Here is a 27762-nt window from a genome sequence, read left to right on the forward strand (position 1 = left end):
TTTATGTAACTCAGGAAACAAAAGACAGCAGTGACCCTATTCCTAAATATAAATACTTCAGCATTCTATAATTTAATAAAAATCTTGTACAAACTAAATTGGATTGAAAATATGGACTAGCCACTTAGTAACAAGCCAAAATCGGGACTGCTTGTTCTCCCCTTGGAGCACTTCCCAAGACTTATGCACGCAAAGGCGGCAAAGCTCTTAACACGTTTTGAAAGTGACTCCCCCAAAATGAGTTTCAGAGGTGATTCAGTTTGTTCCCACATCACTTGTTTCACATTGGATTTCAATCATGATTTTGCAGCCATGGAAAATAGCTCTTCTGACCTTCATTATCATCTCTTTGCACATAATACTCTGACAGCAAAAACAGAATCAACTTCTCCCTTCCCTCTTCCCCCTCCTCAGCAGCCGGTAACACGGGTGCTGTATAGCTAGGTACTGGCAACACAGGCAAGAAAACCTGCTTCTGACAAAATCTGAGCAATAAGAATGATTCCCTTCATATTTCCACCCATCCTACATTACTGCCTTCAGTCCTGGGTAGCTCTGTGTAACCACATATTGCTATTAAACATAATTTTGTTAGTCATCTTCTCGTTAGTGTTATTCTGGACGGCATTTAGTGGACAAATGGCTATTACATTACAATTTTAACATAGTCATTCCAAGAAACTACCCGGTGGATTAGACCATGAAATATCTTCAGTTACTTCCTTCAGGTTCAGGAGGAGCGACTGAGCCTGCTGGCGACGGGGAGCTCTGTGCAGCCGAGCTGCATTTCTGCTTCTTTTCACTTCTGCTGACAAAGGTGAGGAGGTCCATCGCTGTGACCACACCAAACACCATCTGCTTCATGAAGGAACTACCATTTCCATTGACTGTAAGCACAGAAAATTCTGCTTTAGTGAAATCAATCAATAAATAAATAAAAAGGATGGTGGTGGAAACAACCCACAGGCATCCAGAGGCTGCTATTCATTTCCTAAGAGAAAAATTGAACTGGGAGAAAAGCTGTCTCTGCTATATCTCAACCAAAATGACCGATGCACCATGAGTCAGGTTCCTGGAAACACATCAGGGATGTATTTAGCTGCAAACAGTGCCAGAGCAGGAATCTTAATTTCCCAGTTGCTTTTACCCAACTTCTGTTCCAGCTCTGCTTGTATCACCGCAAAACTTTTCAGGACAAAATAATCAGACTTTGTAAGAGCAGCAGTGAGACACTTGCTACTCTGTTCTCATAATGTCCTGCATTACCCCTAATAAAATAAATAACACTGCAAGAATTGCTCTAACAATTTGATTAATGCCTTCTTAAATTAAAATAAAATTAGCCACTAGAGTCCAAGCAGGATATAAAGAGCAAGCTGGGAAGGTGTGGGAAGAAAGTAATAAATAAAAGGCCAAGTGTAGCTGCCTTAAAACAGCAGCTGTAGAAAAGAAAAAAAAAGTTGTTTATAAAGCAGAGCAGGAGGCACTGGGTGGATGATATTTTGTTGGTGGATACTATTTAATTTATACAAAAATGGTTTTTTTTATTATTTTATGGCAAGATATCTGAAAAAGAAAATTCTGTCTGCAATCTTGCCTTTTTTTTTTTTTTTTTTTTTTGTGAAAGAATTGGATATATGCATCAAGGGATGTTCTGAATTAGTCTTGTCGCAGCTTTTTGCAGGAACATGGCAGGATTGCCAGCCTGCTTTTTAAGGCAGAGCAGGTCACCATGACAAAATGCGGGGGCTGGGATGTTTGTGAACGCTGGGTTTGGAGGCCCTGAGCTCAGCAGGCAGCTCTGGTACTCGGAGTGCGAGTCCTTCGCTGGCAGCCACCGAAGGGCAATACTGATTTGGCGCTCCACAGGAATGCTTTGCAGCTCCCGCGCGTCATCCCATAAAATCCGCGTAATTTCACCCTTCAGCTCTTACGTCACTCTAAACACGGGTTTTATGATTGCTTTGTTGTGTGGCTGATGTTTTAGGCAAAGCACCTCCCTAGAGATAAGGCCCAGTTTGTACCTCTGGAGGTTTTACAGCGCAATTATCCTGGAGAGATGTGTTAGGCCAGACTTACAGAACAGGTAGCTGCAGCCATACCTGTTTTGGTCAGGCGTGATCCCTGCTGCCTTCATGCTGACACACTGCAAGGTGTGCCAGCAGCCTTCATGCTGACGTGCTCCTCCTGCACGTGGCCCTACCAGTCCCGTTGTTTGCTTCTCCGGGGCAGGGTGAGGGACTCGTCGGGGGTTTGAAGGCAGAGCAAACTGACTGGTGCAGCTGCTTTGCTGGACTGGTGAAGCGGTGCTCCTGGACGGGCAGGCTATCCCTGCGCCCGCTCCAGCCCGAGTACACAGACGTGTCCAGCAGCTTGCACAGATGTGTGCAGTGCCTCTGGCTCTTGTCTTGCGCACCTCAACTCCCAGGGTGGTGCGTGTAACTTCAGCTTGCCCCACATATCCTGGTATGTGTCCGACAACACCCGCCGTGTCAGGCCCCTCAGCACAGTGATCTGCCCAGGCCCCTCGGGGGACAGAGGCAAATGGACATCTCATGGCTGCATCCCCAGAGGTAGCGAGTGGGAAGGAGGGTGTTTGGAGATGACGGCAGAGCCCCTGGGCATGCACGGCTCCAGGTTGTTAAGCAGAGTGGTGCAAGCTTTGTAGTTTGTTCTGCTAGGCACGTACATGCCTAAATTCCACCTAAGCTCTACCTAATGTGCCCAAATGCTCTTCTGGATCCCGCCCTTGGGCTACTAATTCTACGGAGATCCCTAACTTCCCACTTATTTCCTCTGCTGCCCACAATCAGCAAGGCAATTTGAAATCAAGATTAACAGACTAAATGGGTATTGGATGCCTGAGGCTACAGCTGTATAGCAAAGGCAGCGTGCTGTGCTCCAAGCTGCTGCCTACTGTCCACATGGGTTCTCAGATAAGGAGACTAAGTAAAGTCCTATAATGGACACCTTCCCATCCCCAAAACCAGGTTTCCATGTGGGGGTGAGATTGAGGTGGTGTGTGCTTCGATGTCATCCCTGCACTGGGGACAACACAGTTGCCATGGCCAGGAGCTGGGAAGTGCTCTGGCAATGCATACACTAAAAGTTGTGTGCTGGTCCTGCACTCCTGTGGTTAAGACTCCCCCCTCTCCCCTCATCCCTGCAGTTTCAGGGAAGGCAATGGAGGAATAGTTTGCAGTTTCAGAGCTTTGGAGAGCCACTGAGCAGAAACTTTTCCTGCAACGCACAGAGGCTGTGCTGATAGCTATCAGCCTCAATCTGAGAAGTCTCCTCTGCTACACTGAACATCTGTGTAATGTCCCTAGAACCCTTACCCTCTTTACAGATACCTACATTGCATCTGCTCATGTACAACAATAGCGAAGTGGTCATTCTCCAGGATACAGGAAAGCTTCCCAAGGCTGTCATCCAGGCTGATCTAAACAGGATAAAAAGAGACACTTGAATTTCACTTTACATTTAAAGCATGCCAGTGAGGATCTCAACACCTCCACCTAAGTGTAGCCCTGTTAGGGCATGGCTGGACTCGGGAAACCAGGTTCAGGCATGCTTCATTTGCCTGCGCTGTTTTTGTGAGATAGGGTAAGGGGCTGCAAGGAACTTGGCTTTGCCATTACCAAAATACAACACTGTCACCCCACAAGCCCCAAGGCCATCTGTGGGTCTGCATTGGTGTAAGTCCTGCAGCTCTTTTGAAACACTATCCTTTTACCTCACTTTGGGCCTCTGATTGCCTCTGTAACTCAGGTTTCCCTCCCTGGCACATGGATGGGAGCCAGGACCTACTCTGCATCCCTCAGAGCCTCTGCCTATTGCACCAGCTCTGCTGAGCCCTGTGGATGGCTGGGCATGGCTCTCACGGTACTGATCCCCTGTTTGGCCAAGGTCCCCAGATAAGGTCCAGAAAGGTGAGAGACCCTGCTCCTGCCATAAAAAGCTCCTGTGTCTCATGTTACAGTGTCCTCCTGTGTCACTCCACAAACGTTTGGGATCACTTTTGCAGGGGCCTATTTTTATTCTCACCTCTATGATGCTTGCCCTCCACTTCTTGCTGTCCCTACCCTTCTTCTTTTCATTAACCTGCTCTCCCAGCTCCTGTCACACATCAGGGTGGGGTGCATATTCCCTTCCCCTCCCTAGACACCAGTCAGTAACAGCCACAACAACATCAGTGGTACCTTTGAGAACTGGTCGTAGATGACCTTGGTGACAGGGTCTGAGAACTGCGCGTTACCAGCCAGCACGGAGGAGAGGATGTTGCTGAGTGTCACCATTCCCAAAATAAGTCTGCAAGGGAACAAGAAGTTTTTTTCAAAAGGCCAAGCCTGAGGTACAGCATATGTGTCACATAGGGACTGAACTGCTTCCCTCTGAGTCATGGCTGAATGGCTGCTGCTTTCAGCATGAGCCACCAGCCTTTTATGCATCAGAGCAGCACCTTCAGTGGGCATGTGCCCTCTCTTGGTGACTTCCTAGAAGGGCTTCTCACTGATGAATCACTGCTCTCCTCCTCATCTCCTCTGCTCTCTTTCCTCCTGATTTCCACCTTTCCTTCCATCAGATGTCAGCTCAGTGCATGCAGCTTTGGTTTGCACACGCTCTGACTGGAAACAGCTCAAACCCAGGGCAATGCATGAGCATAGCTGGGATATCAGCCTGGGAATGTTTCAGATCAGCACCAGAGCCTGGGGAGGGATGGCTACAGACTGGGCTCTGAGATCTGCTGCTCAGAGAACATGCACAGGGACTGAGACAGTGAAGGGCTCCCCATCCCCACACAGGAGACTCTTGCAGCTCCACTTGTCCCACTGTCATCAAACAGGGGGCAAGAAGATACTTATCCTTCACCAAGCTGCTCGTTTAGCCATAGCTCAAGTCAGCTCTTGCATCCAGGACTGAGCAGCTGGGAGAAGGAGGATTCACGGACTCTCAGTTCCTTGTCTCTGTGTGTTTCCCATCCAGCTCTTGCCTCTCCTCTGCACCCCACTGGCCTGTGTATTGATCCAACTCCACCAAGGTCACTAGGCATTGGATGTGCCTTTGACTTTGTCTAGCTCATTTACAGAGAGTTTTCTTGATAGCCCATGCTTGTTATCACTGTCAGCAAAAAAATAAAGGCTCTTAACTGTCTAGATTGGCAACTCCATGGAATACTGAGCCCATGCCACTTCTGCAGCATTCAGGATTTAGGTCCATGTGCTTATCCTTTGCTTTGTATCACAAGGAGGCAGGAGATATTTCAAAAATAGAAGTTAAGAGAATTTAACCAAATTAGCAGAATTTGTCTGCTTTTCCTCCTTTAAATGACCATCTATGTAACAAGTAAAAACAGATACCCTGATTCAGCAACAACAGGAGCCTGGTCATATCCCTTCTCCTGCAGGATTTCAATTGCCTTCTGACAGCTGACTTCTGGGAGAAGAATCAGAGGGGCTGAGAGATTCAGTTTCTGCACCTTGATGTTCCACCACCTGTTGAAAGACAAATGGCAGCACCAAGCTGTTACTCACTAGTAAGGAAGGGCCTTGTTCAGAGAGGCAAGGTTAGTGAAGGAGAGACCAGCTACACCCAAACAGTCCCCAAAACAGTCATGCAATAAATCCACTATGGTCAGGTCTTGTTTAAGCAGAGCTTTCCCTAGGACTGGTGCCCATACAATTCCCAAGGCCATAAGTCAGCAAGGTTCGGAGCTGTGCCTAATCACAGAAGCTACAGAGTGCTTAGCTTTCAGATCACGAGCAGAAGCCCACCAGTTGTATTTCTTCAGTTTGTGTCCTTGATCCTAAATGTGCAGCTCCTCCAGGAGAGCCTCGCAGAGATGCTGACATGGCCTCTTAGGGACAAGCTCCTCTTGCTCACTGAGCAAGAGCTGAGTTCCAACTCATCCCAGCCCTCCACCCTTGCAGACAAGGTAGGGCCATGTCTAGAGAGTGGAAGGGCCAAGAGCAATTCTAACCAGACACAAGAGGTCTTTTTTTTTAGGAAATACTTTGCAATAATCTTTGGTCACAGTAACCCATAGGAGCAAGTGACATCAGCAGCACCTCTTGTCTTGAAAGTGAGACTAGGTGTTTTCTAAGCAATAACCGATTTCTAAACAATAATAAACAATTATCCTGGCACATGTAAAAATGGCATCAGCAGACAAACATTTGCTGCATTCCCTGCCTTCAAGGGACTCTTCACCTGAGGAGGGCAAGAAGGAGCTGAACAGATTTTGAGTGGCGCTCGATATCCTCCTCCTCAACCGTTCTGCTCAGCAGAGCTTAAACAGACTGGAAAATGACAGCCACATGGGAGCACATGAACATCTTCAGGACAGAAATTACTCCTTTACGGTTTTTGATCAGTGAACACGAGTATCTAACCACATAAAAAAAGAAGAGCTAACATTATAGTCTTGCAGGCTAATCTTGAAATACTAGAAGATAATGCTTTCTCTTGAAGATAATCATTTCCAGATTCAGAAAACTGATTCCCTTAGTAGAGTTTGTATTGGCAAAAGTTGTCTTACCAAGGCTTGTGTTCCTGGACATCATTCAGGAATCCATTTTTAATCATCCACTTATCATTCACAAATTTGGACCTAGAAATCACCAGCAAAGACATTTGTAAGCGCTCAGTAAGAAGCTTGCCTTGTCTCATGCACTAGACCTCAGCACTGCCTCCGGGCTCCCATGATTTTTGCAGCTGGCTGCTCCTAGCCCCTTTTAAGGTCAACAGGAGCTGCGGGTGCTCAGTAACTCTTAGAAACATGCCAGCTATTTACGTGCCTAACATTAGGCACGCAGTTTCAAAAAACTGTAGCTTGACTGACTCCTACTCTGTGCAGTAAGTCAGTGACAAGAAGAAATAAAGCCCAAGTGTCCCAACACCCAGCCTCTGGCTCTTACCACTGCAGTATACTATTCCCTCTGTATTTTTATTTTTATTTTTATTTTTATTTTTATTTTTATTTTTATTTTTATTTTTATTTTTATTTTTATTTTTATTTTTATTTATTTATTTTAGTTCTGTGCTGGGATGGCTCCCAGGCAGGGCTCAGTGTGGGTCGTGCTATCAGACTTTTGCTGCTGGTTGCCCGACAGTGTGCGGCGGTTTGAGCAGGCGCGTGCCGAAACTCACATGTAGTTCCTGACGGAGTCGGGCAGGATGACAACGCAGCGCTGCCCTTCCTTGAGGTCCCTGGCAGCCCTCACGGCCACCGACATGGCGCTGCCTGAGCTGCCACCTGGCCGGGAGCGAGGAGACAGACAGGCATGAGAAGTGCCCAGGGTGCCTGGTCACAGCCCCGCGTGGGACCCCACGCCTGTTGGGGGAAGCCCTGGGGCCAAGCTGCAGGAGAAGTGACGCTGTTGTAGACTGGGATAGTCCAAGATGCTGGGACCAGGAGGCAAAGCACATCAGCAATCCTGTCCGGCTCTCCGAAAGAGCCCGCGTAGGGACTGGAGCGGCACCTCCATATGGCTCTTGACACCAAGCTCATGAGGCAGCAAGAAAAGTCATCTCATGACTGGCACTCTTCGGGAGGCATTGCGAGCAGGCCAAGAACTTACTTAAATGAGTAGTCACGGGCACATTCACGCCACTGCTGCCCATGCTGCTGCACCCTTTCTTTGAGTAAGGAGGTCAAATCTAGAGCTCCCAGGCTGACAGATGCACTTTAAATAAACCATACGGGTTGAAAAAATATACCAAAATTACATTCATGCTTGGAATACCAGACCAATGCAATGGGAAAGCGGAAAGTGTCTCCAGGTCTGTGTGTCTGCGTGTGGTTTGCTGCACGTAGTGACAGCAGGTCCTGGCTTTACAGAGGCAATTCTTCCACTGATAGTTCAAGCACTGAAAGTCAAACACATTCCACTACCTGTGTGCCAGTGACAGACTGCATTCAAGGCAGCACGTATTTTACTGCAGGTTAAGTAGTACTGGGTCACATTTTTCAAACAAATGATGAAAGTGCCTGAAAAATGCAGTTCTGGGAACATGAAGCTATTCACAAATTATAGTTAGTTCAGTAAGTAGTTTCCATTGAAACACAGTGACTTTATGAGTATGTAAAACATTGGACCATTTAGATAAACGTTTTTGTCTTGAACCACATCTCATCTAGACCTTCTGTTTCAAAATAGTGCTTGTTCTGGATCATAACTAATATATATATATATATATATATATATAAAGAAAAAAAGTGGTGGAGAAAGATTAAATCTTTGGAAAGTAAAACACATTTCACTGGGTCAAGTATGTTCTAGCAACTGCAGAAAAGGAGCGTAAAAAGCATAGCTAATTATGACTAAAATCTCTGATAGTCTGATCAACTGTGGACTGTTGTTTTAAAGTGTCAGATCACTGTGTAACAGATAAGAAGGGTGGAAGTGCAGCCAACAAAGTGCCCTTCACCTTTCACATATGTAGGAAAACAACTGGGTATTGGTATTTAGCTATTTAGCCAGGCTGGCACTTTAATTTAGATATTTCAAGCAGCGTTTAAGCAGTTCATTACAAACACCCTGATTTTTTTTTCCGAAAAACTTTCTGTATGGGAGCTGGTCATCAGTCACAGCTACAACTCTATGTGTTGTCTGGTGCTGGGCATAAACCTATTGCTACCTGCTCAGAGGGAAGAAAGGCTGAAAATGCTGCTGCTGTGTAGAGGACCGCAGGGCAGTGCAGGCAGGGGATGTCTGAAAGCACCTGCTCACTTTGCAGAGCCACTGGGGTCATGGATAGCTCTTTGGCATGCAGAGAAATACTCAGTAAGAACATCTTACACTTACTTTACTTTCAATTTATCTTCCCTGCTTCAATCCTGGCACCTCTGGTGTGGCAACAGTTCAAAGACAGAAAATACAACCTCACAGAGTTGTTAATGGAGCAACAGTTTTAGTCCACCTGTCCTGCCCTGAATCCTATTAATCCTATTCCTCAGTCCCTGTAATGCTACACCAAAACAGAGTTAGGCCCAGAAGATCCAGTTCCATGTGCAAAAATACTAAAGTAAGAGGAGAGTTATTGCTTCTATTATTATTACTACCATGAGTCAGATCCCAAACCACTGACTCACTGCAGCATCCCTGAAATCTACAGCGACCTCCACACTAGCTTTGGATTCGGCCCTGTTAACCTAGCAGACACCAAATGCAAATGAGCATCTGCCCTTAAGCTGTTCTTCTCCCAAAACAATTAAAGGGTGAGATGCAAAAAGCTTAAGAGAAGCAGTTCTTGTCATTGATGCTTACCACACAATAATCCCTCCTCTCTGATCAGCCTGCGAGACATAAGGAACGAGTCTTTGTCATTGCATTTATACCACTGATCAACCACCTGAAGAGAAAGCAAAGAGAACAGTCGGTTCCTGGCAGTGTTATTTCAGGCTGTGCCTACCCTCTGATGCATGCTGAGGTGCTGATGCCTCCAGTATCCGGCAGCTTTAAACTGCTTTCCATACTGCTTGAAAACAAACACATTTTTCAAAGCATCCTTAATCTGGAAGGTATTGGTTGCAAGCACTCGCTCCAGCCAGTCCAGCCAGCACCCTTTCCTCAGAGAGTTTGGGATATCTGACAGGTCCACATTTGGGATGTGAAAGAGGAAATGGTGTTCCTGCTGGCTTGGGCTAGTTTAGGTTAGTGGTCAAGATTTTACCAGGCAAAAGCTATAACCAGATCTAGCAATGAAAAGAGTCTGGGGACAAACACAGATCAAAGCTGTAAAGTCATGTGCCAAAAGCAGAGAAGTAATTAACACAACTCCTGAATATATAAAGAATCTGGGATCTGAGGCTGCGTGGAGTGTATTCTAAGGGGAAGGCTTAGGGAGAATATATAGCTTGAGTTATGGCTTTAAAGCACCATGGATGGTGGTAGTAGATATAGGAAACTTGACAAGAACTTGGTTTATGGTCTGTTGTCCTACAGTGTTTTCATCTTGTCTTTCAGCTCAGAAATCTTGTCTTTCAGTTCAGGTGCAAAGTTTCTGCTTGGTGCATACAGTGAAGGACAGTGAAGACTCAGGAAACACCAGTGTAAGGAATGGCAACCTTAACACAGACTGCTTCTGCAGACTTACAGTGATGGAGGGATACTCCGAATTTTGGAAGAACAAGAGTGAGCTGAGAAGTCTGACATTCTGGCACATTCTTTGTCTGCCCCTTTATTTGACTTCTCATTGTAGGTCAGTTATGACCAGATTTACTCAGAGATGGCGAGGTCCCAAGTCAAGTACCAAATCTGGATATTTCTGAATTTGGGAGTAGATTGCGTGTAAAGCTAAAGATAAGACACATGCCTCTTCTCATCACGCAGCACTTACTGATCTGTCAAGGACAGTAGGGATAAAGTCATGCCCGATGCCCTCCACCTCTATGGTTGTGGTGTTTGTCGTGTTCAGCTCACTGGGCAGAGCGACAATGGAGCCATCAGGATCGACGCCGATGATCTTGGAGGGAAGAAGTCTTGTTAATCACAGAGAGAGTTCAAATATAATCAAACACACACCTCAAAGGAAAAATTACCAATGCTCTTATCAGCAATATTTGTCAAAAACATTTTTCTTCCCGTGATATTCATTAATATTTTTATCCACTGGCAGCATGGAAGCTGCCAGGATAAAGAAATAACCGTTTCTCACTGGCTTTAGAAATAGATTCTACGTGGTTGTCCAGCTGCTGCAGAAGAGACTGTGACAGCTTAAAATGCTATCAGCCTATTTGCCATCACCCCTTTGGCAGCGTCAGCTACTTGGAAAGCTGAACCCTTTGAAGAGAGGGTGTGATTGATCCTTGATCTTCTTCAGTGCAAAGTCACCCGATTAGCTCACTCTCAATTCCACTTTCACTGTGGTAAACTCTGACTGACTGACACCCTTCCTAGATCTACCTGTGCTGGCTGACAGTGGCACCTCTTCTGATTGCTCATAGCTTTATACCTGCATTGAGGTTGCCTGTATAAGCAGATGGATTTAAAAGGGGTGGTGGCACTGCTCCATACTCAGCTTCACGCAGTCAGCTAGCTGAGCTCATGCCCACATCCCCCCGTGGTTGTATCCACATTAGACACTGCCTGTGGGGACCAGAGTCACTAACAAGCTGGCAGTGCTGGGGGACAGCGACCTTCAAACCTCCAGCCTGTCTCAAAGCACAAGCTCTGCAGAACGATCATCTATGACTGGTGACAACCCAGCCGCACTGAGGTTTTCCACAGAGGCAGACAAGAGGTACTTGCACAGTCTGCTCCCCACACGAAGCTGCCAGAGCAGTAACTTTTGGCAGCCAGGAGCAGGAGCAACAATGCTGTCAGCTGGGTAAACCACTCTGCAAGGGAAATCTGAGTGCGTTCTGGAAAGTGCAGGGCACAGGGAAGGGCAGAGATTAGTAACAGCACTATGGAGCCTTTTACCTCTAAGGCACTTCAGTGATCTGGCTCAAGCTGAGCATAACACCAAGTTGTTTCCAAGAAAAGCCAAGCTCACTGAGAACAAACAAATTGGTAGAGACAACACCTGCTAGCTGAGCCCTGCCACGCATGAGCTGCGGGGTCGGTTCTGATCAAGGACACAGTCAGCAAAATCCCGGGAAGCCGCAGGTCCCCTCGGACAGCCCAGTCTCCCAGCTTACTTTGCACTCTGGGCACTTCTCCTTCAGCTTCCTGGCAACACCAGTGACAGTGCCTCCTGTGCCCGATCCGATCACCACCATGTGGACCTTGCCTGCAGGTCAGAGAAGAAAGAGGCCCCAAGAGATTGAGCATGAGCTCCAGCGCGGTCCTGCTGCAGCCAACAGCCTCCCTTTCACTAGGGTCCTGCACAGATGCAAACCCTGTGTGAGGGAAGGACAAGCAGAATTCATGCCAGCAGCAAAGGCACAGTCCTGCAGAGAGCCATGGTGAGCTTGCAGCATCTGGACACAGCGAACCCTGCCTCAGCACAGGGGGCCGAAGGCAACCTCTCCATTTCTGTGACTTCTGCAAGTTTGGCACTTAGGGCTTTCGGGGGAGGAAGGGTCAAGGCACTTGCAGCCCTTCCAAACCGCACCACCTCGGAGCAGTGCATGCACGGGAAGAGCAACACACACGAGCAACAGGCACAGCTTCTCAGCTAGTGTCAGCACCCTACGAGGAGAGGTGCCTCCCTCAGCTCTGCCCTGACCCCGGTGTCAGCCAGGAGTTGCCCTGCTGACATCAGTGATGCTCTGCTGCTATAAGAATAGTAGAAGCAGAATCTGTAAGGTCTTCAAAGCCTCGTGTTGTAACCGCAGTGAGAAAATGAGACTTGTAATTCACTACTGGCTGATGATAGGAGCAGATCTGCACGCTGTGGTAGGGGCAAGTCTGGAACTCTCTTGTTCCTGTTGCTACCCAACTGTTGTATTGTTATCACAACTGCTCTCCAGCTAAAACCCTTGAGCCCTGTTTATGCTTTGCAGTTCTCCCAGCACTGGCAATAAATTTTACTTCTATCTGCTCAGACATGGACTGAGATAGTCATTATCCACCCCTCTGTCTTCCCTCCCCCACCCTTCCGCCTCATATCACGTATCATTAATCTGCTAAGTTTCAATCCATTTTAATTGGCTAATGACTGTTCTGGATCCGGTGAAGCCTGCCACTGCCCCGATGGAGTTATATTCCTCGGCGAGGCCTCCTGAGACATCTTGTGCTCTCATCTGACAGATCTCAGAGATGTTGTAACAGCCAAGAGATGGGCTCTTTCTCCTTCAGTACAAACAACCTAATTTTGCTAACTCTCTGGTCTCCTCCCTCAGGCTTTTGAAATTGGAGGCCTTAATAGGGAAGTCCTGCAGGCTTAGGTGGATCTGGAGCGGATTATGTGAAGCTGCTACAATCTGTGTGTCAGTATTATCAAGGGTGCCTTCACTTACAGAGGCCCTTTAGGGCGTTTCTAGACATTCAGATCAATAAACAGTGTAAAATAATCCTCTCAAAGAGAATTACAGCATCCTCAGTACACAGAAACAACAGCGTAAATGGTACCTTCACACTGATCCAGGATCTCTTCAGCTGTGGTGTCGTAATGAGCCAGGGGGTTGCTTGGGTTTCGGTACTGTTTATTTCAACAGAGAACAGCATAAGTCAGTGTGTAAAGCACAGGTCAGATAGATAGAGAGCAAGCTAGCAATAGCTCCTGACAAGGTTTGCCCAGAGCATACAACTTCCCCTCGTCCTTTTCCTGGGGATGGCTGCACTGTCATCCAACCAGACCAGGTCAAGATATCCCCCCTGGTTGTGACTTTAGGCCAGGTTTCTAAGGACACAGGATAGGTCTACACTAGAAGAGTAAATATGCCCAGGAATATTCCCTCTCTGGCACTTGGTGAGTATGGCTTGCAGGCTGTCTCATATTCAGCATTGCTGTGTTTGGAGAGAGCTGGTGATTTTATTAAAGCTCTAGCTGCCAGAGGCAAGCAAGCTCCCCAGCATTTCAGCTATTGCTTAGAATGAAACATTTTTAGACTTCACCACTGCCTAGAAAAATCTGAAATATTGCAGTCGTGATATTTCTAAAAAGTTTTAAAAATCAATTTCACATGTATTAGATTTTAACACTTTAAAAAAGTATCATATATGTAATTTTAAAATCTGACATGTGATTGAGGGGCTTTTGTGGTTGACTGTTAATGGTTTCAAGTTAGTGTCTTGGAAATGTCAGCCAAAGTAGTGATCCCACATTTAGAGAGGGAGTCCTTGCAGTGGTGCACGGATACAGCACAGAAATGTGTACACTCCCATCTTCAAACCTACAGACCGAGGTGCCTCTGGAAAGTACATTCACATGCTGTGCTTCCTTTTTGTTAGTAGGAAGGAAAGCTACTCCTTACCTAAATTTTCTGTACTACTGGGGTTCCCTGCTCACTACTGTGATTCCTGTCTGTGGCAGGGTCAGATCAGGGAGAGGTGCCCTCCTGTGCAGAATCCAGCACTGTGGGAACTGCTGGGAGGATTTATCCGTGTTTGCCTTTTACAGCATAAGACTTTTTTTTCAGGCAGAACTGGGGCTGCTAGTCAGGCATAAAAAGTGGTTCTCAGGTTGATATTAATATCTGAAGCAACCTAGGGAGTCTTTTTAAAATGCAAGAAAACCCAACCTCCCCACCCCCAAGTTCTGGCAGAGTGAGTGCATGAGCCACCATGTGCCTTAGGGAGGAGCAGTTAAATTGCATGTGCCATAAAACGGTGATTTCACATGGATTAAATTTGCCTTAGCTGCTGGTTTGGGCAAGGCCCCGAACACAGGCAGGCTTGGAGTGTACTGGATAAACCAGAGAGCCCCTGCAGGAACTGCATTTACCTGGTCCAGGATGTGAGAGTTTGGGATTTCATTTTTCAACTTCCAGGCAACACGAATGTTAGACTCGGGGGCATCAAAGCGGGTGCATGGGGTCCTCACTATTTCAACACCCAGCGCCTTCAGAATATCGACCTTTCAGAGGGAAGAAAGTAGATGTAACGCAGCTGATCCCACGCAGCGTCAGTAACCTGAGCCCGGGCGCTCACAGGGGTGTCAGATGCCGGAGCAGCTTTGCATGCAGGAGACATTTAACATTCGGAGTTACAATGTCTGGCTCTCAGCTACACTGTCTTTGATATCCTCCCGGCAGCCCGGGGCCTCCCGCCGGGAGCTGGCACATGGATTGAAGCCCAGCCCTGTGCCCAGGTCTGCTCCGGGGGCAGGCTGGGAACACGGCAGCGGCCCCTCACACCGGGCTGCTCCTGGGGAAGGGCACACAGGGAGCCGAGTGCAGGGAACAGCACCTGGGGGTGGACTTCAGATGTGCTCTGGATTGAGGTCCTGAGCACAGGGAGATTTAAACCAGTTTTCCCCTCAGGTTGCTTCTTTCCCTTGCCCAAGCATGGGGAAGGAGTAACTACAGATGTATCCTAGGGCATTAATCCACAGAGAGATGTGGTTGTCTAGGGAGTGGAGGTGTCTAATAGAAGGATGGGTGAGTGTCAGCTCATGCAAGTGAGACCTATGGCAGCTGGGGGAGGAGGTGGCATCTGATCCAGACTCAGCTTAAGTGAGATTTAGATCGAGATGGGGGTGGCGCTTTGGAGAAGGGCTCAGTTTTGCATCAAGTCAGGGTCTAAGTTTGGCTTCACTGGCATGAATCCAGCTGACCGGTTTGTGAGACTTTGGGCTCCCCAAGGCTGTGGGAGATTTCTGCCTTCTCCAGGACAGAAATTCTACCTAGTCACCACTTGCAGCTCTTGTTTCTATGATTTCCACCATCTCAGAAAACAGCTTAGAAAACTCCAAATGTCTCCAGGTTAAAGAAAACCCTAGAAATACGGGGAGATCAAGTGACTGGCCAAATGTCACAGAGGCAGTTAGCAGCACTGGCAGCAGGGCCCAGGCGCCCTGCATGCCTCTCCCTCACTCCCGCCAGCCCTCGCTCTCGCAGGCAGCAGATTGCTCCATTTCTCTGCAGAAGGGCACCGTATTTGGCTAACACATGACCCCAGCTGCGTCACGGACACCAGATAATCAGTCGGATCATCACAGTGCGCTTTTTTTTTTTCTTTTTCTTTTTGTCAAGAGGAAATGTTCTGAATAGCTGCAAAGATATGTGAGTACTTGCAGCAAGGGTTCATTACCCTTTAAAGGAGAGGGCACACTGGTTCTTGAAAGACAGAGACAGAGAGAAAGAGAGAGGGAGATGTTCCCAAACTGCAGGGAAACACCACACGGAGCTCTGACCTTTTCCATGCTCATTTTCTCCGGCAAGACAGTGATGCAGCGGTAGCCTTTCACTGCAGCTACCAGGGCCAGCCCGATTCCTGGGGAGGGCGGGAGGAAAGGGAGTTGTTTGATAACAGCATTTGGCAAGGCCGACTGACATTCATGTTCCCTCACACTTCCTAGAGCCCTCTCTCTGAGCGGCGAACGCAACCTGCGAAGTTTTGCTGACAAGCCAGGAGTGAGGGCTTCCTCCCGAGCCCAGCAGGCCGTGCTCCGAAAGCCTGGGCCTGCGGGGGAACGCTCTGCTGCGGGGGCTGCTAACACCGCGCTGGGCCCTAGGGAGGGAGCGGTCTGAATGGCAAGGCTGGGGAATGCCTTCCTCCCCGCGCCAAAGCTCAGGCCTCTTCCTCTGCCTGCCACACCAGGGTTTTTTAAAATGCAGGAGAGATGTGTTTCCCCTTCTCCTCAACCTCCCCTCCCCCTCAACCGCTCTCCCTTCTGCGTAGGGAGGGATGACGCTGCGTATCTGGCTCTGTGGTGAGCAGGCAAAGGGTCTCTGTGCTCTGATTTCACTCTGGATGAAGGATCGGGACAGCTGTTCCCCAGCCAGATAAGGAAAGGGAGGCTGGAGCACTCCAATTCCCCGCAAGAGGGTGGCCCAGGAGTGGTTTTAAGCACTCTGGTGCTGCTTTGCTTGCGCAGGCTCTGGTGCTGGAGCAGGTCCGGGCAGCAGCTCAAGCCGCCTCGTGAATGCACACGAAGAGAGGAGTCCTTTGGCCCAGCCCTGGGAGGACAGCAGCACCCACACTGGGAGATGTCTGAGCTAAATGAAGGCTGATGCGGGGAGACTTGGAACAAATGGTTCAGTAAGGAGCAAAACTTATTGAAAAGAGCCCCATTCTGCTTTACTAGTAGGGGGAAATGGTGTCACCACAGCAGCAGAGGAGAGCGCTGCAAGGGCCGTGGCTTCAGTTCCTTCCAAAGTGTATTGATATCCACCAATGTGTCTTTTTCAGGAAAGCTTGCTTTGTACACACACATACAGGGCTTTTGGGGAGACACTGATGTTGGGAGCAGGAAAGGGCTGTGGAAATTCAGCGAGTGTCCCCGTGTCTTGTGTGGGCTGCAAACTGGGTGGGGGGAGACCCCTCTATTCTCCCCCGCTTCTAGTAGCCACCAGCCAGCCAAGCAAGATGACAGCAATAAAGAGGAAACAAAAACCTCCCATCGCATCGGGGAAGCCCTCTTTGGGGAACTCTGAATATTCAAAAACTTCTCAGCCAGAAAACGCGTGGGCTGCTCCAGCTCCTGTGGTTGTGTTACCGAGAGGTAACCTCAAAGGCATGTCTAGGCAGGACCACGTCTACACAGGATGAGATCCTCAGAAAGCCTTCTGGAATCTCAGCAATGAGTCACCTCAGCACCTTGGGCTACCTGAGGCAGCCAGGAGGGAGGGGAGTTGAGATGAGGACAAAGCCAGAGTCCTGGGGCCCCTAGCTAACCTTGTTGCTGCCTGTTGCCCAAGAACCAGTGCTCACAGATCTGTCACTTTGCACTGGGCAAGAGGACAGTGGTGTTTCAAAGATGTTTCTTCAGATGTTTCCACAAATGGGTCAGTGGAATGAAATCTGCAGTGCCCAGGATAAGTTTGGTCAGTCCAGTATTTTCACTTAACAGCATATCAGGAAGTGCAAGAACTCCATAAATCTCTGTACTGCCCCTCCTGTGTGACCCCTCCAAAACACCAGCCCTGTCTTCAGTCTGCCTGGTGCCCAGACACTTGTCACACGTATGCTTCCCACCTGTGTTTCCTGATGTGGGTTCAATCAGTGTGTCTCCAGGTTTTATAATCCCAGCTCGCTCTGCGTCTTCCACCATCCTCAGGCTGATGCGATCCTTCACACTGCCCCCAGCGTTGAAGAACTCACATTTTGCCACTGAAGTTCAAAGGTGAAGCTCTGTCAGGGATAAGCTACAGCCACAAGTGCCAAGCACCCCTCAGCCCCCAGCCCCCTGCTCCCCCTGGTCCTCACCGGCATCATTTTGGGAAACCGACTTCCCCCCGTAAGATGGACTCTTTGCTCGGATAAGCACCTCAGTTCCTTGCTCATAGGGCACCACAGCTTGTCACGTAATTATCTGTCAGCATAGTTGCCCATATTACATCTCTCCCCCAGGTTTCATCTACCTGAACCCCGAAGGCAGTGGGCTGGCCCGGTAAGTCCAATATAGATTTAAAATCATCCGAAGAGCTGACGTGAGAGTGGCACACGAGTAGGAACACCCTGCTGTCCTCAAGCAAGGCAATGTCTGGGTCCTCAGCAAGGTTTTGTGGCCTTTCCTGGGCCACAGCAGGCTCTGGGATATTAACAGGTATCTTAAAAGTTGGCTATCTACAGGGATGTTCTGTACTTCTGAATAGGGTGCCATAAAAAACAAACAAATAGAAAGTACACTTTCAACTGACAGCCAGAATTGTACTTCCTAAGCTCCACTGCCAAAACCCAAGTAAGAGAGACTTTCCAATGCACACTCAAATTGCAGGGCAGATGTGTACTCCTAATCAGTCCTTTAACACTCTTAAAGCTTTGGATAGGATTATTCTCACTCTTTGATGTTCATATCTGAAATGGGCAAACCAGGCTCTATTTTAGAGACAACAGGGAGAAATGAGTACTTTCAGTATGCGATTCACTTCATCCTTGCAGAATCATCTCCTTCAGACTGAACTGAATCAACCAAATACATGAGCAGCCAAAGCAATAGGAAAAAAAATCTTGTGATTACCATTGCATTTTATAAGGCAAACTGCCCAAAATTCAGGCACACAAACATCCCTAAAGGCACAGAAATTACAAGGTAATTGTGGGTAACTTTAACTGCTTCCTTAATGTTGCAGTTACAGCCAGCATTCATGTCTTTGCTGCACAACAGGCTTTGTGTTGGCTGATGGTTTATATAGAAGGGAACTTAGGGCAACTTTGTAAAGTCCTGCTCTCCTTCCCTTTCTGCACCAGGGGAGGGAGACACCATCCCAGGAAAAACAAAGGCTTGGACTTGCTCCCTAGCTTGCTCACTGCTGCTTGGACCAAATTCTTCCCTGCCTGGCAGGCACTTGTCTTGGCAAGACATCCTCCAAATGAAAGGCTTTCTTCACAGGTGAACTGGGACCTGCAGACCTGCCCTCCACCCACACACCCCTGCCTTTGCAGACACTGTGCTCTAAAGTCTTGTTCCAGAAAGAGACAGGCAGTGAAACGTGGCAGTCTCTGAGGTTACGGGGTTAGGGGCCTCGCGGGGCACCTAAAAGGGCTCTAGCCAAAGAGCACAGCATGTTTCATGTGGATTTGTGTCCCATGGAGATTGGTTACCATGGGGATTCCTGACTGTCAAATAGGACTGTGAGATCCTGCTGTGCTGTTTTACTGAGAAGGAGCACTAATCAAGTCACTCCGTCCAGCCCAGCCACTTGAAATTCATCAACTTTAATGTTTGTCTTCCTGACCAATTTGGCTGAAATTCATTAATAGAGTTAAAGGTTATAGGAAGGAAGGCTGAAAAGCCCATACACACAGAGATAGCCTAATTGCGTCATCCTTATTTCTGCAGGCCAAGCTGGAAACAACCCTTGCACAAGATAAGGCACCCACGTGGAGGCAGCGGTACTGAATCTCCTCGGGGGCAGGGGGTGCGCGTGGCTCCTGCTGGAAGCACCAGCCCCGCTGCCAGCGCAGGGGCCGCGTTGAGCGTGATGGCCTGGCGCACATGCTGCTGAAAGCCCCGCTGCCCAGAATCCCCGCTCAGTGACTTCAGGCTGCTTTTGGGAAGACACCCAAAGGAAGCCGTTGCAGAAAATGAAATCCCTGACAGCGCCCCGGGGGGCAGTGACACAGAGAACGGGCAGGTCCAGGCCAGGCTCCAGGGGACCTGGCAGAGGTGGTGCAGAGAGGTGATGCCAAGGTGGATCAGAGTCCCTCCTGTGCCTCGGTGAGCGCTCGCAGAGCCACGCAGCACCGGCATGATGCCCGGGAGCCTGGTTGGGCTCCCCGACCTCGCTCCAGCGTGGCACAAGCTCTGCCTGGAGGCCAGGAGCCGTGCTGGTGCTTCTGCACGGAGCCCTCACGGCTCCCTCTGCCCAGGCAGGCTGCGGAAGGGGCCCTGCCATGCCCTTCACCGCATGCTGGCTACGGCATTTCAGGCACCTTCGCCTCCTCTGCCCTCGAGATGCTGCGTGTGGGAGGAAACGGGAGAGATGCAGCCAGGCCAGCCTGCGCACGCCGTCTGCTGCCCGCAGCGCTGCAGCGTGGTGGGCTGGTAACACAACGCAGCGTGTTACCTGCCAGCACCCGACATCAACCCAGCTCCACCCTGAGCTTTTGCAATGAGGCAACATCAGCAACACGAAGCTACCTGACCGAACTCGTTTTCTGAAGTTTGTCATATCTAGAAAGCAACATAATAGCTAATGTCAAGGATATGTGAACAAGTTAAGCTGTGAATTTACTACATGCCTGTGATAGCTGTCATATACTTGCACCTCCGTGGTGCCTAAAACACCCGAAGCCCCAGATGAGAGTGTGTGTCTGCAGCTGGTGCAGAGCTGGTGCTATGCACCCAGCTGACACGCCAGCATAGCCCTCGACTGCGTGCACACGGGGCGTCAGCGGGGCCTGGGCTTGCTGCTCTGCACAAATGGACTAGTGTTTTGGAAAGGAAGCCAGAGCTTGTGACGTTGTGTGGGAAGAGAGAAGTCTTCACTGCCATTAGCCTGCTGCGCATTACATTTTGAAACCATTTGGTTTGATCCGATAAACGACTAGACTGTTACTTACTAATCGGAAGTGACATGTGTTACATTTGGTCCCCCTTTCAGTTCTTGCTCTCTGCAGACTCTACCTGGAAGTCCCTTCTGATAGTTACCTCACCCTATCCTCACTGTCCAGAAAATAATGGTAAAAAAAAGGATACTCACAGAGCTCACACTTCAGCCCATAGGACTTCCCAATCTTGTTGACTCGGACCATTGGGGTGCAGCCGATTTTCTTCAGGATGTTAGGCAAGATCTTTGTTTCTTCTGTTCTGTGTTGATAGAGAAGAAAAAAAAAAGAAATATATCAAATAAGAGCACCGGTAACCTGACATGAACTAGGATAAAATATGACTGAGGTTTCAACACCTCTGGTAGGCCACCAAAAGACACCCTGGCTCCAAGGCCCATATATGATTAATGGCAACAGAAACTAGTTGTGGTCTTTCATCACTGTTACCATGAGTTATTTATTCTTTTGGATATAAAAATAAGATATTTTATTTTCAGAACACTTCTAAAGTGTCTTCTTCAATGAACTGGTAGGTCAGAGTTATAACTAAGTGAAGAGAGAAGAGCTAACAAGCATGAGGATTTTGTGTAACAGTTGAGAAAGCCAGAAGATCACCCCTTATAAAGCCTTCTTCTCTTTTCCCCATCGTACCCACCACCAGCTCTGCTCTCCATTTTTTCTGAGGACTCTCAGCCAACTGTTTCTTGCATAGCCAGGACCTACTCCTGTACTTGCAAGGATTGCTCCAAGGCACTTCAGAGCTCAAAGGAAACAGTCTGTGACTGATGAGCACACCACCTCTCAGCATCAGTCAGTTCCTGGATTTCAGAGCATGAATAACCCAATATGGAGTTCTGCGCTCTTGAAATGATGCTCCTGAGTATGAACCTGGCAACTTTTTAAATCAATGACTAGAGCTTCACTCTATCTTTACAAGTTTATGCCCTTAATCAAAGAATGAAATATCAGTCTGGATGCTTCCTTTCTCAGATCTACAAAAGCTTGTATTAGTGGACTCTTTTAACGCCCAGGTTCACAGAGCAATGGTACCTGAGGCAATAAAAATCAGCTCACCTGAGGCAAGTCCCTTTTTATTACAGTGTAACCTTGACAAGTAGCTCAGGGTTTAGCCTCAATTCTCCAGGCCTCTCTGCATGACTTTGGAGTTTTTCACAAATAATTAAACAGAACTCTTGGATCACAGAAATTCAGCCTCCTGCTTTCTCTATTCCCTGTCAGTTTCCAACAGGAGCCAAGAAACATGTCACAGAAAATGCAGTTGGAATGATATAGGCTTGCTTCCCCAATATATAACCACAAGCATCTTGCCATGCAGACAGGGAACTTATGTCCTTGAACTTTTTAAAAGACAGAGGGAAAACACTGGTGAAGACTGTGTGCATTGGGGCCACAAACGTATTGCCTCTGGTTGATAACCTGCACGTTTCTCCACACTCCCTCACTGTTTAGCTCTCCTTTGAACACCTCTTGCTTACTATCATCCTTTGAACTTTGAACCCAAGTTATCCTTGTCTGCTATCACAGCCAGGCAGATGGCTGTCTCCTTACAGAAAGTCCACATGACAGAGGAACAGCATGCTCTTTACTTAAAGACACATGCCCCTTCTCCCAGAGTTTGCAAGTGTGACCTAAATACCTCTTTATTTGCAGAAATATGGGCATATTGTTTTAGTGTAGTTGAAATACAGACTTAAGGTAATTACTGTCAAAAGAAACCAATTATTTTCTTACATGTCAAGCCTAGCAAAGATGGTGTATTGTACACACATACTTTTACCTCTCTCTCAAGTGTTACCACACACTAGTGTGGTAGCAACCTCTAATGAATACTGATAAATATGAGTCAATAACAAGTGAGCTTTCCTCACAGCTGTATCCATTTCCCATCTGTATGGTAAGCCTGAGCTTCAAAGCCACTAAAGTGTCTGTGATTTCAGTGCAAACAAGAGCAGGCCCAAAGTGCAAGGAGACACCAGCTCTTTGGGGCAGACAGGAACAGCTAGCTAGCATTTGAGCTACAGCCTGGTTTTCAAGACAGTGCCTTGAGTATTACATATTTTTAGATTGCAGGAAGTCAGCTCAAATGAAGAAAGCAAGCCCATTTATTCACCTCCTGTCAGCAGCTGTGATAAACAAGACGCTACCAACTCTCTGAACCCCAGGAGGCAGCAGTTATAGGGCTCAGGGGTCTGCAGTGATGGAGCCTGGCGATGCAGACAGTATGTGAAATAACAACGAGTGCTCTCACATGCCAGGGAAAGCCTTGCCAGGACAGCAAAGGTGGGAATCAGAAACTAGACTCATCTTTTGTGTTGTCACCTAGCATAGCGACTGCCCCCAAAAGTATAAGAGACCTTCCTCTGTCTCTGTGGCAAGGCATCAAATTTTCTATAGTTCTGTCAAATTATTTCCTAGTCACTAACATATTTTACTATAAAAATACTACTAGCATGCTTAGCTTCCTTGCTGCAGTTATCCAAGATTTATGTATGTGCCTGAAGTCAGGACTATTATGGATACAACAATATCTAGAAAATGCCTTTGGTGCTCCTGAGGGATGTGGTGGGGATAATCCCATCTTGCAACAGTTTGTATCAGTTCCAGATCACCATGGGACAAGGTTGAGTTTGTTTTCTCCAAGAATTATGCTTTTACTCTGTAAGACTTAATATTGCATAAGCAGTCCAGAGAAAAGACAGTCCTGATAAGTCAAGTGATTCTTACTGACATTAAAGCATGTCACAGGACAGGCTCAAAGAACATCAGAACCTGTTCACCTTTCTATCTAATGAAAAACTAGCAATTAATATTGCTTAATTAAAACAAGTTCTTTCTCCATGTCCTCACCCTCTACCTCCAAATTCACTCATATTTCATATGGGAATCTCAGAAAGCCCCACATGTTTTGGAACTTCAGCTGCCATCAATAGTTTTTTCAGTGCAGGGAAAACAAAACAAAACCAAAACAAAGCAGAACAACCAAACAAACAAAACAAACAAAAAATCCCTTTGCACACATGCTTCTTGCAAACTAGAAAAAATAACAACAGTGTGATACCTCATGGTGCTATGTGACTTGTGTGCAATGTCTTTAGCGTTATATAAACGGCTATGTTTCAGGAAGATGCTTGCTATTTAGAAAGTGAGTGGACACAAAGATACACTTCTACAGAGTGAATCACAAATGTGACTTTGTCACATTTTATCTTGTTCCTGTGTTCCTCAAAGGGGGCAGGTTTGAGAACCTAAATGTCCAGGACCTAGGAGCACAGGTTTGACTAAAAAGATTGTCTTGACTTACTAGGCTTTCACAGCAACACAGGGGACTACATTTCCAAGAATTTTGTTTCCAAGCTTCAGCCCCTGCAAGGGGTAGCCTGGTTAGTATACTTTGCCCAGATTTGGGAGGAGATGCTTGGTTTGGTAATCCCAGTAGAAAGGCTGGCAGAGTGTCAGGAGCTGCAGAAGGCCTGTTCCTGCATAAGAAGTTATCTCAGCACACCTGCATTCTGTGAGGACAGTCAACCTTGGATAGTGGAGCACGTGAGCTCTATAAAGCAGTCACCTGGCTGATTCTTCTTGCAGGTTGTTGAGTCCTACAATCTCTCATGTTTAGATAAGAATGGGCCAGGCTGGGAAATAGACTTTGGATACTAGAATCATGCTATTTCTTTAAAAAAAAAAAAAAAAAAAAAAAAAAAGCTAATTGCTTAATGTCATTGACTTGAACAGATTCAACTGCAGCTTTCCTTGGGGTTCTTTTCAGGGCCAAAGGAGGCTGCACTACTAAGGACTCACAGATGATCAGACATCAAGGAGCACTTGCCTTTCCTACACTGCAAGCTTCTGTATGCCACTTGAGAGACACACAAAGCCTCACGAGAATTTGCATCAGGAGAGCAAATCTGAAATACAAATGTGAAATACAGATCTAGTCTAGTGAATTCAGCACTCATGATTCCAGTTCTAGCTACACGGTTTATAGCGGGTGACCAACTGGATGCATGTTTGCTAGATTAACTTCGAAACTGTGGGACCCACTTCTTCTTTGAGTACTCCATCTGAAAACTGTTTCAGTTTCTGCCTCTCCTGGTGAGCCATGCTCTAGTTGTGCAGGGCTCTCCCACCTGCTCAGGTGGCAGGTGGTACAAAGATCTCCCAGCTGGCTTCCACCTGGCAGGCATCCACACAGAATCCACAAGCTGCACGTCCCAGAGGCTCTAATTGCATAAATGCTGAAGTCGAATTCCCATTTTACACCTTTGGCACAACAGAGACATGTCCTTGACATTGATAGAACAGGCTTATCTCTAATAGCTTGTCTGGGTTTGGTTTGCAGGGACATTAAAGAACCTCTCATTTAGTCTGGGCACTTCACCAGGCTTACATCACTCTGGGAGGAAACCAGCTGCTGGAAGGACAAGAATAGGCTCATAATAATCACCGTCTTAGACTTGCACTGCACTCCCCTGCACAAAGTAGGCAACCTTTGTTACAGCTGTTTTCTCTCTACACAAAAGGCCAGCACCTGGTAAACAGTTTTTGTGAAGATATCTAGCAATGGGTAAAGATACTGCTAATACTTCGTACTTTTCTCACATATTGCCTCAGACTATTTGAATGAACAAGGGTGGTTGAACTGTAGCCCTTCAGCTGGTGAATGAATAACTGTTACTCACTCTGTGGTACGAAAGGATGGTGAACAACAGCTCCGAGTTGTATGCCTATGTTAGATTATAGTCAAGAGCACAATTACAACACCTCTGCCAGTGCCTGGAAATCTGGAGTGCCTTCGTTTCTGTTGTGTAGCACCAGATCTTGCAAAGTCCATTCTACAGAAGTATTTAAGTCCCTGGCTGAATGCCACCTCTGAAATCTGGCCATCTTGATCCTTCTAAAATGAGACACCCCAAACTAGCAGAAGCTTTCAAGTGTGTGCTGGAAAACACAAGCCTTTTAATCTTAAACCATACTTCTGCAAGATGAAAGGGGTAGATAATGTTCTTTCTGTAGAGTAGATACTTGATAGCTAATGCATTTTGAAAAAACATCATTAGCATGACCTAGTGTAAAACCACTGCTTTTTGGTCATGATCATCCTGGTGTAACAACACAGTGTGCCATCTTCACAGGAAGATGCTGAGTTTTCTGTGCTCTGAAATAATCAGCATAAAAGAATTACTTACAGGGGTATACAGGAGTGTGGAGACTTGCTGGCAGGTGTGGCAGCTGTCCATGTGCACTTACTGGGCAAATCGGGAAGAATCCATGTGCTGTCAGCTTTCCTTTCCTGATTTTCCATACAACTGCCATTCATGAGAAGGGATGCTTTGGTCAGCTCCTGTGTTGGGGAAAGGGAGTCACACAGTAACCTAGAAGTGTGCATGGAGGCACATGGGCAACAACTATCACAGGAAAGAAATGATTTCCATCTTTAGGTGTGAAAACAAGATGGTCAATTTGCAAAAACCCAGTTCTAGAGCTGCATAAAGAGGGACACTTGTTCTTTTGTCGCATGTCTAGTGTTGATATACTGGAGCATATATATAAAAAACACAGTGTTATAGTGTTGAACACTATAACAGAACATCTCCTGATTGCCATCTCCGGTAATTCTTCCTCTGCTCTAATACACATTTAGGCATCCCCCCACTTGAATATTTAGTACTCTGCATTTAACTGTTTGGCCAAGGAGAATAATTTTTACTCTAACAGTAGAGAAGTCATAGTTAAGTCTTAGACCATCCAACAATAATTCGAGAAAATATGTGCTGTGGCGCTGGGTCTCAAAGGACTAGTGAACAATCTGTGCTAGCTGATTAACAACTAGTGTTTGTTAAAGGCGAAAAAATAGAAGTATAGAAACAAAAAATTAGGGAAGGGCAACAAAGGTGCTCAGGGACACAGAAAAGTTCCACAGTAAAACAGCTTAAATAAAGCAGGATACTTCAGACTGAAAATGATCACTGAAAGTGACAGTGGGCTGTAAATCCTGGAACATCTAAAGAAGTTGACTGGGAAACACTTTTCTTATTTTCAAAAATAAGAAATAAGGCAGAATTAAATTATCAGGAATAACTATAGAAACAAAGGAGGTACCAACAGAACCAGAAAAGTTTTAGACAAGTTCACAAAGGTAAAGTTCATTAGTAACTCTTAAACATGCTTGTTCTAATGGTACATTCATTGTGGGAAGTCAGTAAATTACTGATGGTACATATAGAGAGAAAAGGATGAGTCTGGTTTTATAAATTATTCTTAGCGTCTGTTGCTGACCAATATCAGAAACAGGATAAAGGGTTACATAGGTCTTTGGTGTGACTGGCAACATTTATTTCTTATTGGTGTTTTTTGTAGGTTCTTTTTATGGGATCAGCACTTGGAATCAGTTTCTTGGCTTGGCTGTGTTTGCCATCAAGTTCTGCAAAAGGATTTGGACAAGTGCAATTCATCATCCATCCTTTTGTGATTGGAGAGTCAGCCACATGGAGAAAAGAAATAAGTTTTTGGTAACTGGAAGTGTCTTTTCCGGTTTGTTCACAGAACAAAGGGACCTTGCAGCTCAGTAAGGTCATGGTCAGAGATTTGTTTTACTGGATTGATGATGAAAGTTGGCGTTATTTTCTTATTGTAGTACATATTGTAGTATATTGTAGTATATTTTATTATTGTAGAAGAGAGTATACACTCTCTTCTTACAAAATGTACCACCATAGTAGTGTAATTACAACAAGCATAATGAGAAGAGAGCTTTAATTTTGAAATTTGATAGAACCAAACCAGATTTCTATTGATCTGAAGAAGGGATACCTCATTTCCAAACCCAGAGGATTGCTAGTGGGAGGAACAGGCCATGTGGAAAAAAGAAGGAGCTGCAAGACACTCACTCTAGCTATTTTCTATCATTTAGGGAAGATAATGAGGGCAGCAGAAAGGAGGACAGTAGAGCCAAAAGATACAGCACAGATGGCAGTGGCCAACAGACACGTGGAGCATCATCTTCATCCCAGGCCATAAAACCACTCCCCTGCCCTGTCTTGACAGCTGGGTTGGCCATAATTCCTACGAAGCAATGCTGACTAATAGCAGCCAGGCAAGCAGCCAGCACAGTTGTTATGGCTGGCTCTTGATTACATAATTAGTTTACAACTCAACACGTGAGACCAAAAGCAGCCTCAATTACCATTTCTGCCAT

General features: G+C 46.8%; 1 protein-coding gene across 1 annotated transcript; it reads right to left on the minus strand.

Annotated features, from left to right (window-relative positions):
• Positions 1–711: 711 nt before the first annotated feature.
• Positions 712–27762, minus strand: LOC104579779 (cystathionine beta-synthase). Its single transcript, XM_088530643.1, has 16 exons — positions 27751–27762; positions 25754–25908; positions 20699–20805; positions 17529–17663; positions 15745–15824; positions 14335–14466; positions 13020–13089; positions 11645–11736; positions 10342–10467; positions 9270–9354; positions 7150–7255; positions 6539–6610; positions 5361–5495; positions 4203–4311; positions 3358–3442; positions 712–887 (listed from the first exon to the last, which is right to left on the minus strand). Exons 1-16 carry the CDS (start codon positions 27760–27762, stop codon positions 712–714), a joined length of 1677 nt encoding a protein of 558 aa, XP_088386769.1.

The sequence above is a fragment of the Tinamus guttatus genome, unplaced genomic scaffold (genome assembly GCF_059628265.1).
Source record: "Tinamus guttatus ecotype Peru unplaced genomic scaffold, ASM5962826v1 Tinamus_guttatus_pri_ptg000384l, whole genome shotgun sequence".
Taxonomy (NCBI): Eukaryota; Metazoa; Chordata; class Aves; order Tinamiformes; family Tinamidae; genus Tinamus; species Tinamus guttatus.

Coding starts and splice junctions, on each gene's coding strand:
- LOC104579779 (XM_088530643.1), bottom strand. Junction 17,664..20,698: donor TGGGCTGAAGTGTGAGCTCT/GTGAGTATCCTT, acceptor TTTGAACTTCAG/TGGCAAAATGTGAGTTCTTC. Junction 9,355..10,341: donor CTACTGTCCTTGACAGATCA/GTAAGTGCTGCG, acceptor CTTTCTCTTCAG/GTGGTTGATCAGTGGTATAA.